Source organism: Oryx dammah, unplaced genomic scaffold, assembly GCF_014754425.2.
Source record: "Oryx dammah isolate SB20612 unplaced genomic scaffold, SCBI_Odam_1.1 HiC_scaffold_29, whole genome shotgun sequence".
NCBI lineage: Eukaryota > Metazoa > Chordata > Mammalia > Artiodactyla > Bovidae > Oryx > Oryx dammah.
Genome location: NW_024070213.1, coordinates 24,318,275 through 24,340,234, shown reverse-complemented (window position 1 = coordinate 24,340,234; position 21,960 = coordinate 24,318,275). Strand labels below are relative to the sequence as shown.

General features: G+C 40.8%; 1 protein-coding gene across 1 annotated transcript in view; it reads right to left on the bottom strand.

The window, feature by feature from the left end:
* PTPRO (protein tyrosine phosphatase receptor type O) overlaps positions 1 to 21,960 on the bottom strand; it is a 277,143-nt gene that overhangs the window by 94,527 nt on the left and 160,656 nt on the right. The window contains exons 6-10 of the mRNA XM_040235255.1: positions 20,868 to 21,029; positions 16,776 to 16,972; positions 2,272 to 2,392; positions 1,735 to 1,928; positions 306 to 417 (exon numbers count right to left, since the gene is read on the bottom strand). Of these exons, the coding sequence (XP_040091189.1) occupies positions 306 to 417; positions 1,735 to 1,928; positions 2,272 to 2,392; positions 16,776 to 16,972; positions 20,868 to 21,029 (786 nt within the window). The remainder of the gene's footprint in view (positions 1 to 305; positions 418 to 1,734; positions 1,929 to 2,271; positions 2,393 to 16,775; positions 16,973 to 20,867; positions 21,030 to 21,960) is intronic.

Here is a 21,960-nt window from a genome sequence, read left to right as displayed (position 1 = left end):
CACTTTTCACTTTCATGCATTGGAGAAGGAAATGGCAACCCACTCCAGTGTTCTTGCCTGGAGAATCCCAGGGACAGAGGAGCCAGAGGGGCTGCCGTCTATGGGGTCGCACAGAGTTGGACACGACTGAGGCGACTTAGCAGCAGCAGCAGCAGCAGCAGCAGCAGCAGCAGCAGCAGAATCTTCCATGAAAGTGATGTTCAATCGGTCCTGGGTGAAGGACTGGCATTTTCTGGAGATGAGCCCCTTCAGAACTCCCTCAAAATAGGCATGTGCTCTCATGAGACCACTTCCCACACACTCACCTGTTATGAAGCTTATAGTGGAGCTGTCACAGCAGCTGAGTTCCGGGTCTCCCCACGTTACCATGGTAACTCGAAAGTTGTAGTACCATGCTGGCAACAGATTTGCTATCCTCTAAAAAAAGCAATAAGAAAAAGGGCCAGAAGGAAAATCACATTTTTGGAATAGAGTTATATATTTCTCTTAGGCTATGAAAAAATGAGTAGTTTTTAATTTCCTTTCTGTGCCTTTGGGAGGCCTCCCTGGTGGCTCAGTGGTAAAGAGTCCGCCTGTCAATGCAGGAAACGCGGCTTCAATCCCTGGGTTGGGAAAATCCTCTGGAGAAGGAAATTTCAACCCACTCCAGTATTGCTGCCTGGGAAATCCCATGGACAGAGGAACCTTACTATCTACAGTTGATTTTGTACTTCTCAAATTTTCCATTAAAATATTCTCTTTGGAATGAAGTGAGATGTAAATAAAATGATACACATAAATTTAACACAATTTAAAAAATTATTCGAAGATATAGATAGTTCCAAAATGGTAGTTTCGTTTGCAGTTTCTTACATTACACAAGTGAACTGGTACTTATTTGTAAGTCACTGGATGGACACATCTTCCTATTTCTAAGACGTGCTCTTTCACAATTCTACATTCTCTCATCTGGGTCTGTTAGCATGTATTCACACTGGGTGGCAATCATGAGAGCTGTCAGCTGAGTAGTGGACAGTTGTTTGCTTTCTGTGTGACCTGTAGATAACCTGTACTTCTAAAATTATTCCAGTCTCTGAAAGAGCAATCTTTACCTGCTCATTTGAAGAACATCACTAATGGTCTGACATTGCAGGTATTTAACTGATTTGTTGATGTCAAGAATAGTCATCACTCAAGTTAAGAAGTGTCCACTCATTACTGAATAACTAAAGGAAAACGTGTTTTCTGATTTAGGAGCAGAAACAATAAGCATGTGCTGTGCTTAGTCGCTCAGTCATGTCCGACTCTTTGTGACCACATGGACAATAGCCCACCAGGCTCCTCTGTCCATGGGGATTCTCCAGGCAAAGAGTACTGGAGTGGAGTGGGTTGCCATGCCCTCCTCCAGGGGATCTTCCGCACCCAGGGATCCAACACAGGTCTCCCACATTGCAGGCAGATTCTTTACCAGCTGAGCCACCAAGGAAGCAAGCATGTGACTGGTCTACTAAACTGGGGATTAGCAAATACACTCAATTAAGAGTGAAAGCCAGTTTCACACAGTTTTTTTTCTCTCTTTCTCAAAATACAAAAATAAAATTAAGAGCTAAAACAATCCCAAACTTGAAAGTAGCAAGTTACCTGCATGTGTTTACAAATGATCTAGTTTACAGACATAATAATTTTTTCAGACACAGTTAGTATATGAATGCATGTTGACACAGGAAAATGTGACAGCTGGTTAAAGAAAATTACCACTGAGGCAGTTAAGGAGACAGTCGCTGCTATTTCATAGTAGGTTGTCCATTCTGATGTCATTGTTGTAGGGTTGAAATAAAACATTTCGACCACATATTTTCTGAACACTCCTAAATAAGGTCTGGTCCAGCTCAAAACCACTGCTGTAGGACCCAGGGGATATAGCATCAAATCTTTTATTCCAGTTGGAACTAAGAAGAAGGGAGGGGAGTGAAAAAAGAAAGTCAAGAAGGAATGTTTAACATCTTAACAATGGCTTCACATCCCTACTTACTGACTGACTAGGTATTTCACTATTTTGATACAGTCATTGAAAACTAACCATATTTGCCTGAGATTTTATTTTTCCTAAGTAATGAATGCTTAAGGATGCCTTCCAGGTATACAATTGTGGTCTTTAATTACTCTGAAGGTTAAATATTGGGTGAACAAGTATGGACCTCCCATAACTGATAATATTGACTTGAAGTTAGACATGGCACCCCTCCAAACAGTACTCTGATAAAGGTATTTTTCTTGTGGCTGGCAACTTACCAATAGCAAATGTCACAGGATCTGAAGGTGGTCCAATCAAAGGGCCTTTTCTTAGGTACATCACAACCTGGTACTGGGCACCAGGAACAAGATTTTCAATAATAGATTTGCTTGAGTTCACCTTTAAACCAAACACCCAATAAGATCTATTTAGAACTGTGTTTTCAGCGTGTGACTCAGAGGATAACATTGTATTCAGGGACACTGCAAACTCATAAATGCCTTTGAAATCCAGAAGCCTTTATTCATGCTGAGCAAGGTCAAGTTTCAACATTAGGATGATTTATAGTTTATGAGAAGGCTGAAGGGAACCCAGAACATTCAAATTCTATGGCTGGATTTAATAAGCCTTGTGAACTGCTCTATACCCACCAATGTCAATTGTAATTATGTACACTAGAGACACATCAGCCTCTAACCAAAATCAAATCAGCAATAAAATAAGGACAGTCTGACATCCTAAATTGTAGTGTCAGCTGATTACATACAAAGATCAGTGCAGGAATGTCTTTAGTCTCTCAACACTTAGAAGCATAAAATATCTAATTATAGTGATGGAAACGACCTCAGAGATTATCTAGTCCAAATCTCTCATTTAGTAGATCAAGAAGGTAAAGCTAGAGAATAGCCAAGGTCACATATTTGGGTCAGTGTTGGGACTGGAAGCCTAGCATTGTGACCTCCACTCCATGATATGGGCCAAGCACCAAGACACAGCAGCAAGCACTTTACAAGGCTACTGTGGCAACCTGCCAAGACTGAATCAGGAAGAATAACCAGAACAGACTGATCACTAGTAGTGAAACTGAATTTGTAATAAAATAAATCTCCAGCAAGCAAAAGTCCAGGATTGGACAGTTTCACAGGGGAATTCTGCCAAATATATAAAGAAAAGTTAATACCTATCCTTCTCAAACTATTCCAAAAATCGAAGAAGATAGAACATTCTCAAATTCATTGTACAAGACTACCATTACCCTGATACCAAAATCAAGAGAGAAGATTACAGGCTAATATCTTTGATGACTATAGATGCAAAAATTCTCAACAAAATATTAGCAAACTGAATTCAACAATACATAAAATGGGTCATATACCATGATCAAGTGGGATTTATTCTAGTATTGTTTCATTTCTTTAAAACACATTTTAAGTGATAAAACTAATAGTCCTCATTGTTAAAACTGGTCACACTATAGAAGAGCAAATGAGGTCAATTTGTAGTCTTTCTGGTGTCCTCTCAACACTTCCCACATTTTGGCGGGCAGTCTTCTAGACCTTCTTTGATACATATATCCATAAACAATTAAGTATTGAGCCATACAGGTGTTATACCATAAATTGCTCCAAACTTTTCCTTTAAATTTAACAACCATTGTAAACATGTGCGGGCTGCTGTGATGGCGTGCAGAGCATGGGGGGCTGCGACGGCGCACAGAGTGTGGGGGAGAGGAGCTACCCCATGTGCGAGGTCAGGGGCAGAAGCCGGGAGGAATCCATGCCCGAGGGGCGGTGGCCGAGAGGAGCTACCGCACGTCCGAGGTCAGGGGCGGCAGCCGGGAGGAGCTACCCCACGTCCAAGGAGCGGTGGCTGTGCAGGCACCAGAGGGCCTAGAAGGGCTGTTCCACGTTCAAGGTCCAGAGGGGCTTTGGTGAGGAGATACCCCTTGTCCAAGGTAAGGAGTAGCGGCTGGAGCAGCCGTGAAGAGATTCCCCATGCCCAAGGTAAGAGAAACCCAAGTAAGACAGTAGGTGTTGCAAGTGGGCATCAGAGGGCAGACACACTGAAACCATAATCACAGAAAACTAGTCAATCTATCACATCAGGACCACAGCCTTGTCTAATTCAATGAAACTAAGCCATGCTGTGTGGGGCAACCCAAGACGGGTGGGCATGGTGGAGAGGTCTGACAGAATGTGATCCACTGGAGAAGGGAATGGCAAACCACTTCAGTATTCTTGCCTTGAGAACCCCATGAACAGTATGAAAAGGCAAAATGAGCGGATACTGAAAGAGGAACTCCCCAGGTCAGTAGGTGCCCAATAAGCTACTGGAGATCAGTGGAGAAATAACTCCAGAAAGAATGAAGGGAAAGCAAAAACAATACCCAGTTGTGGATGTGACTGGTGATAGAAGCAAGGTCCGATGCTGTAAAGAGCAATATTGCATAGGAACCTGGAATGTCAGGTCCATGAATCAAGGCAAATTGGAAGTGGTCAAACAGGAGATGGCAAGAGTGAACGTCGACATTCTAGGAATCAGTGAACTAAAATGGATTGGAATGGGTGAATTTAACTCAGATGACCATTATATCTACTACTGCGGGCAAGAATCCCTTAGAAGAAATGAAGTAGCCATAATGGTCAACAAAAGAGTCCAAAATGCAGTACTTGGATGCAATCTCAAAAATGACAGAATGATCTCTGTTTGTTTCCAAGCCAAACCATTCAATATCACAGCAATCCAAGTCTATGCCCCAACAAGTAATGCTGAAGAAGCTGAAGTTGAATCGTTCTATGAAGACCTACAAGACCTTTTAGAACCAACACCCAAAAAAGATGTCCTTTTCTTTATAGGGGACTGGAATGCAAAAGTAGGAAGTCAAGAAACACCTGGAGTAACAGGCAAATTTGGCCTTGGAATGCGGAATGAAGCAAGGCAAAGACTAATAGAGTTTTGCCAAGAAAATGCACTGGTCATAGCAAACACCCTCTTCCAACAACACCAGAGAAGACTCTAAACATGGACGTCACCAGATGGTCAACACCGAAATCAGATTGATTATATTCTTTGCAGCCAAAGATGGAGAAGCTCTATACAGTCAACAAAAACAAGACCAGGAGCTGACTGTGGCTCAAATCATGAACTCCTTATTGCCAAAATCAGACTTAAATTGAAGAAAGTAGGGAAAACCACTAGACCATTCAGGTATGACCTCAATCAAATCCGTTATGATTATACAGTAGAAGTGAGAAATAGATTTAAGGGACTAGATATGATAAATAGAGTGCGAGATGAACTATAGAATGAGGTTCGTGTCATTGTACAGGAGACAGGGAACAAGACCATCCCCATGGAAAAGAAATGCAAAAAAGCAAAATGGCTGTGTGAGGAAGCCTTACAAATAGCTGCAAAAAGAAGAGAAGCCAAAAGCAAAGGAGAAAAGGAAAGATATACCCATTTGAATGCAGAGTTCCAAAGAATAGCAAGAAGAGATAAGAAAGACTTCCTCAGTGATCAGTGCAAAGAAACAGAGGAAAACAACAGAATGGGAAAGACTAGAGATCTCTTCAAGAAAATTAGAGATAACAAGGGAACATTTCATGCAAAAATGGGCTCAATAAAGGACAGAAATGGTCTGGACCTAACAGAAGCAGAAGATATTAAGAAGAGGTGGCAAGAATACACAGAAAAACTGTACAAAAAAAGATCTTCATGACCCAGATAATCACGATAGTGTGATCACTCACCTAGAGCCAGACATCCTGGAATGTGAAGTCAAGCGGGTCTTAGAAAGCATCACTATGAACAAAGCTAGTGGAGGTGATGGAATTCCAGTTGAGCCATTTCAAATCCTGGAAGATGATGCTGTGAAAGTGCCACACTCAATATGCCAGCAAATTTGGAAAACTCAGCAGTGGCCACAGGACTGGAAAAGGTCAATTTTCATTCCGATCCCAAAGAAAGGCAATGCCAAAGAATGCTCAAACTATCGCACAATTGCACTCATCTCACATGCTAGTAAAGTAATGCTCAAAATTCTCCAAGCCAGGCTTCAGTAATATGTGAATTGTGAACTTCCAGATGTTCAAGCTGGTTTTAGAAAAGTTAGAGGAACCAGAGATCAAATTGCCAACATCCGTTGGATCATGGAAAAAGCAAGAGAGTTCCAGAAAAACATCTATTTCTGCTTTCTTGACCATGCCAAAGCCTTTGACTGTGTGGATCACAATAAACTGTGGAAAATTCCGAGAGAGATGGAAATACCAGACCACCTGACCTGCCTCTTGAGAAACCTATATGCAGGGCAGGAAGCAACAGTTAGAACTGGACATGGAACAACAGACTGGTTCCAAATAGGAAAAAGAGTATGTCAAGGCTGTATATTGTCACCTTGCTTATTTAACTTCTATGCAGAGTACATCATGAGAAACGCTGGGCTGGAAGAAGCACAAGCTGGAATAAAGATTGCCAGGAGAAATACCAATAGCCTCAGATATGCAGATGACACCACCCTTATGGCAGAAAGTGAAGAGGAGCTAAAAAACCTCTTGATGAAAGTGAAAGAGGAGAGTGAAAAAGTTGGCTTAAAGCTCAACATTCAGAAAATGAAGATCATGGCATCTGGTCCCATGACTTCATGGCAAATAGATGGGGAAACAGTGGAAACGGTGTCAGACTTTATTTTGGGGGGCTCCAGAATCACTGCTGATGGTGACTGCAGCCATGAAATTAAAAGACGCTTAGTCTTTGGAAGAAAAGTTATGACCAACCTAGATAGCATATTCAAAAGCAGAGACATTCCTTTGCCAACAAAGGTCCGTCTAGTCAAGGCTATGGTTTTTCCAGTGGTCATGTATGGATGTGAGAGTTGGACTGTGAAGAAGGCTGAGTGCCGAAGGATTGATGCTTTTGAACTGTGGTGTTGGAGAAGACTCTTGAGAGTCCCTTGGAGTGCAAGGATATCCAACCAGTCCATTCTGAAGGAGATCAACCCTGGGATTTCTTTGGAGGGAATGATGCTAAAGCTGAAACTCCAGTACTTTGGCCACCTCATGCGAAGAGTTGACTCATTGGAAAAGACTCTGATGCTGGGAGGGATTGGGGGCAGGAGGAAAAGGGGATGACGGAGGATGAGATGGCTGGATGGCATCACTGACTCAATGGACATGAGTCTGAGTGAACTCCAGGAGTTGGTGATGGACAGGGAGGCTTGGCGTGCTGCAATTCATGGGCTCACAAAGTGTTGGACATGACTGAGCAACTGTACTGAACTGAACTGAACTGTAAACATGTGAACATACCTGCCAATCTAACCGTGCTTTCATTTAGCGTATCTAGAATAACACACAAAGTGTAGATTGTTTCAGGGTGATGGTAAAGTTTCTTTGGTTTGATAATATTTTAGGCACTGGTTGATTCTAATTATTCAAATGACTTCTTGGAATTATAACCACTTAAATATGCTATCCTAATAAATTCATCCCAGGAAAATTACACTGCCTTAAAAAAATAAGAGCCAATAATGTGTATATATATCACACTACCAAAAAAAAATGAGAAGAGGGCACGTGATATTGCACTTGACTTTAGTCACAAATTATTAATATAAATACTAATTTTAAAATATTTACTGAGACACCTACATCACTTCTATTCCTTCATACCTTTTTCTTTATCCTGGACCTGCTTAGGGGTGGATCAGAGGTGGAGAGGGGAAATTTTCCTATACTAGTGTTAAATCGCTCAGTCATGTCTGACTCTTTTGCAACCCTATGACCATAGCCTGCCTGGCTCCTCTGTCCATCAGATTTTCCAGGCAAGATTAGTTTAATGGCTTGTCATTTCTTTCTGCAGGGGATCTTCCCAACAAATGGATTGAGCCTGCGTCTCTTACCTCTCCTTCATTTGCAGGTGGGTTCTTTATCACTAGTGCCACATGGAGACCCCCAAGTAGTATTACTCTACTTACTAAATAGCATGTTTCATTCTCTAAAGTATCACTCCACACTTCTCCCCCAGTTTTCACTCTATGTTTGCATTCCAGTATTTCCTCTCTCTCATTTTTGACTGGCTTTGTCTCCATTCCAGAGAATTCAGTCCAGCCCAATGCATTTCCATCTAGGCCCTGGCCCTATCCTTTCTCAGCTAAAGAAATAGAGGAAAGATACACCATCAATTCAGTTCAGTCGCTCAGACATGTCTGACTCTTTTTGACCCCATGAATCACAGCACACCAGGCCTCCCTGTCCATCACCAACTCCCGGAGTTCACTCAGACTCATGTCCATTGAGTCAGTGATGCCATCCAGCCATCTCATCCTCTGTCATCCCCTTTTCCTCCTGCCCCCAATCCCTCCCAGGATCACAGTCTTTCCCAGTGAGTCAACTCTTCGCATGAGGTGGCCAAAGTACTGGAGTTTCAGCTTCAGCATCATTTCCTCCAAAGAAATCCCAGGGCTGATCTCCTTCAGAATGGACTGGTTGGATCTCCTTGAAGATACACTATAGAGCATAGGAAATATAAGCAAGGATGTTAAACTAGATGAGAGTTCTTTTAAATCTGAAATGGTCTTCTCTCTTTCTTTGGCTGAACCACATGACTTCCTGGATTTTAGTTCCCGAACCAGGGATTGAACCTGGGCCCTGGCGGTGGAAGCTTGGAGTTCTAACCACTGGACCACAAGGGAATTCCCTAGAAACGGTCTTATGTATATATTATGGAATCCTCTTTCCATGACATCTTTCTGTACACTTATTATAGTTACTCAGTTTCTATGGAGAATCTCTAGAATCTCTTCGTCTTCTTCCCTTGACACAAAAAGTATTCAGATAGGTCTGCATAATAATAAAAGGTTAATTTCTAGCACACCTTTCTATTACTATGTTCCAAACATTGCGTTAAGCATCAAGCCCTCTTATTTTTATTACAGCTCTATGAGGTAGGATATGCTTCTCCTTCTATTACAGATTCAGATGGTAAGACTTAGAAAGAATGGAACTCAGAGCTGGTAGTTGCTAAAATCAGGTCCGAAACTCAATTATGTTTGAGTCTAGAGTCTAGAGTTGCTTTTATTCAACACTCTTGACTCCATCAGGATGAGCGGTGAGGATGACCTTCCCCTAGTGTATCATCTGTAATGCATAAGAAAAAGTTCTCTCCTGGAAGTCAAATCACTTGAGATGGGGTCTCAGCTCTGCTACTAATCAGTTGTGTGGCTGCAGGTAGGTCCCTTCAATATTCAGCCTCTTAGTTCTATCATTTCCTTATTTGTAAAGCTAACCGACTGACCGATTGGTTTTTCTTTTTAGTTTAGTCATTTAGTTATTACACACTTCTGTAAATTGTGACCAAACATGTATGGACCAAGCAGACCACATGTAAAAACAAATGTACATTGGGACTTTCCTGGTGCTCTAGTGGTTAAGACTCCATGCTTCCACTGCTGGAACACAGGTTTGAGCCCTAGTTGGAGAACTAAGATCCCACATGCCATGTGTGAGGATAAAACACCCATGGTGGATTCATGTCAATATATGGCAAAACCAATACAGAATTGTAAAGTAAAAATAATAATAATAATAAAAAATATGAAAAAAAATTTTTTAAATTGAAAAAAGAATGGATCTGGCCTTTAAAAGATAATAAATATACATCCATATATTACATGATGCTTCTTTATTCTGAAATTCATAATTGTGTGTGAGTCTTTGGAGAGTCCTTTTTATGACACTGAGCACTGGCTTTATTATGCTCACTATATTGACATAGGCTTATTAGTGAATAGAACTACAATGTTTGTTAGCAGGGATATATTACAAAACTCTCTTTCTCATGAATATTCACATTCACATATGAACTCACACAAAACAGCAACCAGACATGAAGTACATATACTTAACGTGGACAAATTCAAATTGAGAGGTACCAAGGGGCTTCCCTGGTGGCTCAGATGGTAAAGAATCTGCCTGCAATGCAGGAGACTTGGGTTTGATCCCTGAGTCAGGAAGGTCCCATGGAGAAGGGAATGGCTACCCACTCCGCTATTCTTGCCTGCAGAATTCCTTTGACAGATGAGCCTTGTGGGCTACAGTCCATGGAGGTTGCAGAGTCAGACATGACTGAGCGACTTTCACTTCACTTTACTTCAAGATACCTACATGAAAGGCTAGACTTTAAGCTCCATAAAACCAAGGCTCAAATCAAATTTGTTCTTATCTCTAGCATCTCACACAGAACCTCCTAGAAAACAAATCAATGAAACTGTGGGGAGGAGCAGGGGAACTAGTACCGAATCTCATGGGTGATGATAATCGATGAAGCAGTGATCCTGTGGTACAGGTGATGAGATGACGGTAGAGAAAAAGTAGGGAGAATGAAGGTATGAGAGAATAAAACATTGTGGTTAATTATTCATCTTTGTTTGACTTTAGAATCACTCTCATTTTTGAGCTGCAGTTTGAATTTTCAATTTAACATAATCACCGTACCACTGAAAAGAGAACTGAAGAAATGTTATAATTTCTTTCCCTCCCGATAATGGTTGCTCTAAGAAATAACTTAAGTCAGACCAGGGTTGGTGAGAGCATATTTTGGATTTCTCTCTAGGCCAATTTTTGAGATTTTTGAACTGATGTTCCCTTCTTTGAAAATATACGTGTGTGTGTGTGATGATGGTGACGTAATGATGTAATACTAACACAATCCTCTTGTGGTAACTGAGATAACACCCAGAACAATGGTCTAGTTTCTGCCCTCTACTTTCCCTCCTTGCTTACAATCTTCAACAGTTTCACGTTTGCGTTTCAAAGAAGCCACTGTCAGCAAGCACTTAGACCAGATTTTTCTGGTTCATATATAATTTACAATATCTCTTTACACTTTTAGCCTTTGGCTTCTATGTATATGGAGGAGGAAATGGCAACCCACTCCAGTATTCTTGCTTGGGAAATCCCATGGAGAGAGGATCCATAGAGTCCATGGGGTTGCAAAGAGTTGCACACAACTGAGAGAGAAATGAGAAATAGATTGAAGGAACTAGATCAGATAGACAGGTGCCTGATAAACTATGGACAGAGGTTCGTGACATAGTACAGGAAACAGCGAACAAGACCATCCCCAGGGAAAAGAAATGCAAAAAAGCAAAATGGCTGTGTGAGGAAGCCTTACAAATAGCTGTGAAAAGAAGAGAAGCCAAAAGCAAAGGAGAAAAGGAAAGATATACCCATTTGAATGCAGAGTTCCAAAGAATAGCAAGAAGAGATAAGAAAGTCTTCCTCAGTGATCAGTGCAAAGAAATAGAGGAAAACAATAGAATGGAAAAGACTAGAGATCTCTTCAAGAAAATTAGAGATAACAAGGGAACATTTCATGCAAAAATGGGCTCAATAAAGGACAGAAATGGTCTGGACCTAACAGAAGCAGAAGATATTAAGAAGAGGTGGCAAGAATACACAGAAGAACTGTACAAAAAAGATCTTCACAACCCGGATAATCACGGTGGTGTGATCACTCACCTAGAGCCAGACATCCTGGAATATGAAGTCAAGCGGGCCTTAGAAAGCATCACTATGAACAAAGCTAGTGGAGGTGATGGAATTCCAGTTGAGCTATTTCAAATTCTGAAAGATGATGCTGTGGAAGAGCTGCACTCAATATGCCAGCAAATTTGGAAAACTCAGCAGTGGCCACAGGACTGGAAAAGTCAGTTTTCATCCCAAACCCAAAGAAAGGCAATGACAAAGAATGCTCAAACTACCACACAATTGCACTTATCTCACACGCTAGCAAAGTAATGCTTAAAATGCTTAAAAATGCTTCAGTAATACATGAGCCATGAACTTCCAGATGGTCAAGCTGGTTTTAGGAAAGGTAGAGGAACCAGAGATCAAATTGCCAACATCCGCTGGATCATGGAAAAAGCAAGAGAGTTCCAGAAAAATATCTATTTCTGCTTTCTTGACTATGCCAAAGCCTTTGACTATGTGGATCAAAATAAACTGTGGAAAGTTCTGAGAGAGATGGGAATACCAGACCACCTGACCTGTCTCTTGAGAAATCTGTATGCAGGTCAGGAAGCAACAGTTAGAACTAGACATGGAACAACAGACTGGTTCCAAATAGGAAAAGCAGTATGTCAAGGCTGTATATTGTCACTCTGCTTATTTAACTTACATGCAGATTACATCATGAGAAACGCTGGGCTGGATGAAGCACAAGCTGGAATTAAGATTGCTGGGAGAAATATCAGTAACCTCAGATATGCGGATGACACCACCCTTATGGCAGAAAATGAAGAAGAACTAAAGAGCCTCTTGAAGGAAGTAAAAGAGAAGACTGAAAAAGTTGGCTTAAAGCTCAAGATTTAGAAAACAAAGATCATGCCATCTGGTCCCATTACTTCATGGCAAACAGATGGGGAAACAGTGGAAACAGTGGCAGAATTTATTTTTGGGGGGCTCCAAAATCACTGCAGATGGTGATTGAAGTCATGAAATTAAAAGATGGTTACTCCTTGGAAGGAAAGTTATGACCAACCTAGAAAGCATATTAAAAAGCAGAGACATTACTTTGCCAACAAAGGTCCATCTGGTCAAGGCTATGGTTTTTCCAGTGGTCATGTATGGATGTGAGAGTTAGACTATAAAGAAGGAGAAGTGCTGCAGAATTGATGTTTTTGAACTGTGGTGTTGGAGAAGACTCTTGAGAGTCCCTTGGACTTCAAGGAGATCCAACCAGTCCATCCTAAAGGAGATCAGTCCTGGGTGTTCATTGGAAGGACTGATGTAGCTGAAACTCCAACACTTTGGCCACTTGATGGGAAGAGCTGATTCTCTGGAAAAGACCCTGATGCTGGGAAAGATTGAGAGCAGGAGGAGAAGGGGACGACAGACATGAGATGGATGGATGGCATCACCGACTCAATGGACATGAGTTTGGGTGAACTCCGGGAGTTGGTGATGGACAGGGAGGCCTGGCATGCTGCAGTCCATGGGGTCACAAAGAGTCGGACACGACTGAGCGACTAAACTGAACTGAACTGAACTGAACTGAGCGACTAACACTAACACTTCTGTGTATAAGACATGTAACTTATACATTGGAGGGAAGAAGAAAAATCATACCTGAGAGCAGTCAAGTTCTAGTCATATTCTGGGGCACAACACATTTTCTATCAATGTGAGGAGTCAGTCGTGCTGGGTACACTCGGGGAAGGAAGCTAATAAACTGCACAGTGAGCTGTGATGACTAATCTGTTTAGCGTGTTTACTCTAATTCAAGGCGAGAGGGTAGCCTCATCTTCATGCTGGGTTTATCTCAGCTCTCTAGGGTTTTCGAGAGCTCCAAAGGCCATGATTCCTGAATTCATCCTCTTAATTTAAAATTTCTCACCCTTTGAATTACACTAACTGCCTGATTTTCATGGAATAAATGGAAACACTCCAAATAGCTTCCACACAGCAAACACCTATTTTGAGTGCCTATTATCTTTCCAGCATACTCCACATAAATTAATAATTAAACATTTTTTGCCTTTAAGCAAGAAAGGATTGTGTTTGAAATAATGTATATTAATGCATACATATGGAATTTAGAGAGATGGTACAGATGAGCCTGTTTGCAGGTCAGGAATAGAGAAGCAGAAGTAGAGAATGGATATGTGGACATGGGGTGGGGAGAGTGAGATGAACCGAGAGAACAGCATTGACATATATACATTGCTGCTGCTGCTGCTGCTGCTATATACACTGCCATATGCTAAACAGACAACTAGTGGGAAGCAGCTGTATAGCACAGGGATCTCAGCTGGATGCTCTGTGATGACCCAGAGGGGTGGGATTGGGGGGAGATGGTGGAGGGAGCTTTAAGAGGGAAGAGATATATGTATACATATAGCTGATTCAGTTCATTGTACAGCATTAACTAACACAACATTGAAGCAGTTACACTCCAATTTTAAAAGTATTGTGTTTTTGTCTCAGGATCCCTCACTCCTGGTCAGGCTTTCCAGCATGAGAGCCTTTTGACGTGGGCCTCTGGCCGTCGTGAATTTCAGCGACGTGGTCTCTGGGGTGTGACTTGATCAATGAAACAAGTCATTTTATTAAACTATGCCGTTTGTCTGCACTACTCATGAACCCTAGTTCACTGGGTTTTTACAGACTTGGGAGGGGCAGCCCTTCTCTGTCATCTGGTATAAGGGAGCTGCCCCGGCCCGGTCCCAGGACCACCCAGGGCTCTGATTAAAAAAAAGGTCTTAATCGGCCTCAGCGGCTGATGTGTTGTTACTAACAGTCCTCAGCTGTATGTCTGTCCCTGTGGGAAACCTCTAGTTTCTGCAAGCTTTTTGTTCTCCCTGAAGCCTCGGTGGTGACTCTAGCCACCTGCCAGAAGCCAGGAGGTCAGGAAGGCAGGATGCTCAGCGTTGTGCCCAATGGGTTCGTGTTATGCCTGGTCTTGAAAAGCATTTTTCTACCTACCTTTTCTCCATGTTTAAATGATCAGTAGCTACTGAGTAGTGCTTCATCTAGACAGGCCTGGACTGAAGCCAAAATAACAAACAGGACTGGTTCCCCCAGGAAGAGGCTTCCTCCAGAGCCCACTGGCAGTACTACTTCTCCTGTGTTGTCCTGCAAAGATGTAACTGAATTTCTTCAACAGAAACCGTCTGAGGCAAGTTAAGAGTGAATGGGAGTAAGGAATGGGAACTTAAGTCAGAATTGTGATTTTGTTTCATTCTATTCGCTTAACTCATGGTTCAATTCAGTTCAGTTAAGTTCAGTCACTCAGTCGTGTCCTACTCTTTGCGACCCCATGAATCACAGCACGCCAGGCCTCCCTGTCCATCACCATCTCCCGGAGTTCACTCAGACTCACGTCCATCGAGTCCGTGATGCCATCCAGCCATCTCATCCTCAGTCGTCCCCTTCTCCTCCTGCCCCCAATCCCTCCCAGCACCAGAGTCTTTTCCAATGAGTCAACTCTTCGCATGAGATGGCCAAAGTACTGGAGTTTCAGCTTTAGCATCATTCCTTCCAAAGAAATCCCAGGGTTGATCTCCTTCAGAGTGGACTAGTTGGATCTCCTTGCAGTCCAAGGGACTCTCAAGAGTCTTCTCCAACACCACAGTTCAAAAGCATCAATTCTTCGGCACTCAGCCTTCTTCACAGTCCAACTCTCACATCTATACATGACCACTGGAAAAACCATAGCCTTGACTAGATGGACCTTAGTCGGCAAAGTAATTGGCAAAGTAATGTCTCTGCTTTTGATTATACTATCTAGGTTGGTCATAACTTTTCTTCCAAGGAGTAAGCGTCTTCTAATTTCATGGCTGCAGTCATCATCTGCAGTGATTTTGGAGCCAAAAAAAAAATAAAGTCTGACACTGTTTCCACTGTTTCCCCATCTATTTCCCATTAGGTACAATTTGTACCATTTCAGATGTGTACTCCAGACAAAAATATAGTAGCTTGAAATACTATGTTTAAAGAAATTCTTGTGTTCTATCATTAAATTATTTGCCTAATAGGTGACTATATGATTTAAGTACATACATGCAAAGAACCATCAGGAATGCTTGAGTCATGTATGGTGATATTTCAAGGTGGTGGTTTTATTGCAATTAGCATTGTTCTTTGTCAACAAAATTCCTGATGTAAAACAACTACTGATAAAAATCCATGTTATCTATACACTGAAGTGATGAAACTTGGCCCACAAAAATTACTTTCCTTCCACCAGGCTGTGGATGTGATGTGATTGATTTGCCAGGATGCTATGCTATTTTTTAAAATAAACTTCTTGATACCAAAAAAAAAGTAAAATAAAAGTATTGTGTTTGTAAGATACTAAGAATCAGTTTCTTTGATCTTATGAAAAAAAAATAAGTAAAACCAGGTTTAGGAAAATAGGACTGAGCTGCAGGCTTCCAGTGGATGTATTCAGGGCATCTGAGAGCAAAGTCTACTTAGATGCCCAGGTTGGTGGTTTCATTCAGAACTGATGACTGGGCATGGCAGTTCATTCTGGTAGCCACGCCCAGAACTACAGATTCCCAGGTTTCTCCACCTCCCCCACCTACCCCTTTCACTCAGCTAACTGCTATTTATCCTTTAAAAGTCTTCATTTATATTAGTGAGGGGATTGTTTTTCACTTTATGTACCTGAAATTTTTTAATTGTTTTTTTTCAGTGAGCATGTATTACCTTTATAGTTAAGACAACAAGGAAAAATGGAAAAAATAAAAAATCTGCACCAAGTAAACCAAATCTCCCCTAAACCTTCTGCTTCCTGTCTCCTCCCCTAGAAGGTAAAGTTCTTCTGATCAGTTTTCAAATCCTTTTGCCCCAATCCATATTTATTCATGCCCTTCTTTCTGTGAATTCATATAGCCGCACCATCACTTACTTTTAGCCTAGGTCTTATACTCTGCAGTAATAGCATGTGTTCTTACCATTGTTCTCTCTAGGCTGTACACTCAGCAAGAGCAGGATGTATAAAAATTGTCTAGATTCCCACCATCTCCTCTAGTACCCAGCACATCACAGGTGCTCAGGATATGTTCTTGAATGAGGAATGGAAGTAAAAGGAAGACGGTAGTTCTAAGACAGGAAAGGAAGGTGACTGTGATTGCAGAGCCTGTGCACTGACTTCCTGGCTCCTGTATCCATATGCACCAGAGAGACCTTAGCACAGCTGCTTGCCATGGGGGCACCTGGCATCTCCTGCGAGGTTGGGCTGCAGGAGGTGAGTGAGCCCGAAGGCCCTTCCTTTCCTTTACCTGAGTGCAGTACTGCTTTTCCAGCCTCTGGCTCTCCTTTTGTTTCTGGCAGGTGAGTGACACCACAGACACTATGGTGCCATTGTAGTTCTCTTGGGGAGACGTCCAGGACATCAAGGCAGTGGTTGAGCTTAGAACGTGGACACTCACGTGCTGGGGTTTCTCTGTGAGTTCTTCAATCCATTCTCCTGAAGGACCTGGATGTCAAATCAGAGCACAGGGGAGGTTTCAGGCTGAGTGGGTTGAGATAGACTATAGTTTTAAAAATCATGCTGTTTTCCTTTTGCCCTTACAAAGACATTCCAGGTCAGACTGGCAGCCAGACTGGCAAGTCTTCACATCCTCTGCTTAGCTACAGTCTCCACTGGGTGACCTCCCCATTGACCTAAGCAACAGCCTGGTGGCAGCAATGAAACCAATTCTACTGAGAGACAGAAGCTCCACTTCATTTATTAGATGCCTCTGAGATTATCCTGGTAACTTCTACACCAGACAGAATTTACTTCTCTTTTAACAAAGAGTGTGTGTGGCAGTGTGGTTTCATGAGTGCTTGTGATTCCTTTGCTGTTAGGATCTTTGGGCTCTAGAAATAATTATGTTGAGATTCAAATTAGCCTCTACTGCAATCCTGTGAAGAAAATTTTAAATTTGGTGACAGCAGGATCAAAGAGGCAGAGTGTGACTCCCTTAGAGAAGAAATAGGCAACAGACAGGCTCAATTATAGAAGCTGGTAGAAACCTGGGTGATAATTTGAGGACACGGTGGGATCCTCATTATAAAATTTCTCCCTAAAAGTGCCCGCCATTAGCTTTGTTCTCTTAAATTTCCAAAGTGGTTATTAGCACAGTGCCTGACACATAGTGAAGACCCAAGAAATGGTAAGGTGATTATTATCTCCTGAAAGTCCCTGTTAAAATGCAAATGTGCAACTTCTTTTATTTGCTTAGGATACATTTCTCAGTTCTCTCAATAAGAAGCTGTATTCCTGGAGCCCCAAAAAAGGGGAGGAATAAGTGACTCTGCTGGGGAGGGCAGTCTCAAGCTCATGGGAAATGAGGCAAAGAAAATAAAAATAATATAAATGATAATAATAATTACAATGGCAAAGAGATGTAGGACTCACTGTTTGCCAGGCTCTTTTAAGCTTATTTATGTTTACATATTTTAATTCTTTAATTTTCTTAACTAAACTTATGAGATAAGTACTGGATTGCTTTCAGTTTCAGGTGAGGAAACTGAGGCAGAGATAGAATAAGTAGAGCTGGGATTCACACACAAGAAGTCTGGTTTCAAAATCCATGCTCTTAACCCCTGTGTGAAACTTCCTGGAGCAGTATGAAACTGTGAGGAGGATGAATCTGGAAACAGGAAAGTTGGCCCCAAACTCAGTTTTACTCGTTATTAGCGATACAATATTGGGCAAATGACTTCTCTGAATCTCAGTCACTGCATCTGTCAAATGGACAAATCATAGAACATTAGGATTGGAAAGGACTTTAGAGATCCAATGTGGGTTATTGATGGGGAAACTGGGGCCCAGAGATGTGAATGACCTGCCCAATGTCACAGAGTGAGTATTGAGAGACAACGTAGGATTCCTATCTCCTGGGTCAGGGCTTTGTGTTAACTTATCAAGATGCCATATGATTAGTCTACTTTACAAGACTGTTGCTGGGATCAAATGAGATTGTAATGTATTAGAAAACTATCAAATGTGAAGTGCTATTACTTTTACGAAGATCTGAGGTGGTGGAGGCAGAGAGAGAGAAGGTGGATGGAGGCAAAACAAATTCATTCATTTAATGGCTTTATAATAGGATGCACCTGATAATCAACCCAAGGTAATAGATCACTGCAGACTCCATGGAAATGGACTCTACTACTAAAGATTTCTAGAGTCTGACTCTCTTTCTCACACTAAGTGGCTAAACTTTCTGTGTCTAAGTATTTTTTTTCCACCTAAAAATGGAGATAATAGCAATGCTCCCTTCAGAAGGCTTTTGGGAGACTAATGCAAATTTCTACCTTAATTTTCACCTCTGAGGAAAGCCTTCAAAACTACATAAATACAGTATTCTTATAAAATCAAAGGTATATACATAGTACACCTGAATAACTCATTACTGCAGAACAGAATATCTGAAGCTCCAAACAGGTTATTTTATTGGCAAAGAAACAGCAAAATTTCTAGTACTGTATCTTTTCCTAAATGAATATTAATATGCATCTCTTCAAAAGAATCATATTTGTGAGCAATTCTGACATTCTCAGCAGCTCTGGTCAGTTTGGATACTCTAAGATTAAAGTACCTATCACTGGAAAGTGATTCAATAAATATTTGTTGAATGTACAGCAGAAATAATAAATAAGCAAAGAGTATAACCCCAACTTAGGGTTTTATTATGTGGCATGAAAAACAAGAGGTACGCAAATGAAACCCATCTAGAAAAATATCACACTCAGAGATAAGCTCTGTACTGTAAAGAGTCTGCCTGCAATTCAGGAGACCTGAGTTCAATCCCTGGGCCAGGAAGACCCCCTGGAGAAGAGAACGGCTACCCACTCCAATATCCTTGCCTGGAGAAACTCATGGACAGAGGAGGCTGGTAGGCTACAGTCCATGGAGTCGCAAAGAGTTGGGTGCGATTGACTGACTAACACTTTCACTTCACTATGAAACACAGTAGAAATTCAGAGCAGGGGAGCGCTAATGGCCTGAACAGTTGTGGGAGTTTTCCTGGAACTTGCAGTGGGTCTCTGCTGGCAGACAAGGGAATCTCTGGGTTAATGAAACATTTTTAGCCTCATGGGAAGAACTCAATACTAAACTTTGCTTTCATTATCAAATGATGCCATGCCAAAGATCTGTAACTGAAAGACATGCAGGCTGATCACAGATATTTTTTTCCTGCTTGTCTAGTGGATATTTCAAGCTTTTTAACCAGTGGTGACGTTTTTGATTTCCTTAGAAAAATTGTTATATAGGGTATTTTCAACATTTTTTGGCTGCTAAATAAACTGATTTCTCTCCTCTGCCTTTTTATCTTGCCTGTCTTTTTGAAGGTCATTTAATGAAAGGTGGTATTTTGCCTTTGGAGGAGGAGATAACATATGGTGATCATCCTTCTCGGAATGAAGTTTTTATCCATTGTCTTCTGTTTTTTTTTTTTTTTTTTTTTTTTTTTCCTGCTGATCAGAGGCACATTTAACTCCGGATAAGCTAGGAAACAGATTTTTGGCCTCTAAATTTCTGGTAAGCATAGTCAGACTAGCAGAAAACATTACCTGTGTGTACTATTTGTGTAGCTTTTTGAGGCTAGTTATTGGCCTGCTATTATCCTTGATGGAATCAGTAGAAGCTGCCCTAAGACTTGATATTGGTATTTTCATGATGCTATAGCTTTGTTGTCGTCTAGTCATTAAGTCATGTCTGTCTTCTTGGAACACCATGGGCTGTAGCTCACCAGGCTCCTCTGTCCCTGGGATTTTCCAGGCAAGAATACTGGATTAGGTTGCCATTTCCTTCTCCAGGAGATCTTCCCGACCCAGGGATTAAACCTGGGTCTTCTGCATTGCAGGTGGATTCTTTATTATCTGAGCCACCAGGGAAGTCCCATGTTCTATCTTAGTTTGTGCTAATTTTTGGAAAGACCACCTGGGTCTTACTATGTTTGAATCCTGTGCTTCTTTCAAGCTCCCCAAACTCAACACTCTAATGAGCCTTTTCATACAGTTCAAAAATACCAGTTTTCATTATGGCTTCAAACAAAAGTCCTCTTTCCTCAACTACTTGTCCATGTCCTTGGAGAGTTTGTTACCACTAGTATGAAAAGTCAGTTTAACAAATGTTCAATTATCTCAATAATAAAAAAAAATCCTCAAGTTAAATCCCTGGCTAAATTTGTTATGATGAAACATACATATATTTTCTCTGCTGTCAAAAATCACATGGATTTGGGCCTCTGATGACCTTGAAGAATTCTCAGGGTCTCTAAGGTTTGATGAATAATTGATGCTTACGCATCATTCATCTCACCGGCTCCATTGTTCTAGCTCCTCTGTAAGTGCAAAATAATCTCTTTGGTACTTACTGATATAAAAACTGAGTGATTTTGCTGACTGACTGTTTCGAGTTTCGCAAGATCCTGAGGAACTAAAGGTTGTCACAGATAACTTATATTTCCCGGGCTCCTTCAGTTCTGCAACAAATTCATGTGCTTCTTCATCCACTGTCAAATATTCAGTAAAGTTTTCTAAATCATATATAAAGAAGAGAATATATATGAATTGATATCTGGAACAGCCTTGGCTATAGACAAGTCAATTAATTTTTTCTTAAAGTATTTTCTTATATTGCCTCTTTCCCTGGAATTATATCTCCAAACTAAAACTGTTATTGAAAAAAGATGGTTAAGAGTTCAAATTGTTTTCGTACAGTACTTTAAAATAACTAAATTAAAATATGGTGTCCAAATCAATAAAAATATGGATAGATATATATTGCATTCTTACATACTGTCAGCCAGTAAAATGATACACACAAAACGGAAGTATAATGTTAGGAGAAGATAGCAATGATCAACTTTCTCATTTGGATATAAAGAATTAAAAGAAATAGTACCAAATGTTGTGCAAGTTCTTTGTGATAACATTAACTATCCATAAGTGTTTTAAAGTATATTGAATTATTTTCTAGTTAGAAATAATCCTCTGGGTATATTTTCTGGCACATTATATTTTGCTTCATTGGCTGACTTCCAGAACTTTTTAAAAGTAAAAATGATTTTTACATTGCTTCAAAGTCCATCTCCTGCTGCTTATTACTTCATTTGAAGTTTTTTTTCTTTTGGTGACCAGAGTAGCCTTTAACAGAACCCACTGCAGTCAGATAAAAGCATGATTGAACTTTCATGGAAATAAGCATTACAAAATATTCTAAGATAAAAGACCTTATTTTCTAGAGACTATATCAAGGAACAGAAAAATAAAAGACTAAGGGAACTTTTAAAAAATATAGGCAATTTCAGGCAGATGTTAAGACTTTTGACTCAAATAATTGTAAATGACAAAGGATTTCAATTTTATATAATATTTGGGTATTGTTGGTTGCTCTATACTCCAATATAGAGGAATTCACAAATCTTGTATTTCATTCTATTGGATAAAATAGGGGCAAAGAATATG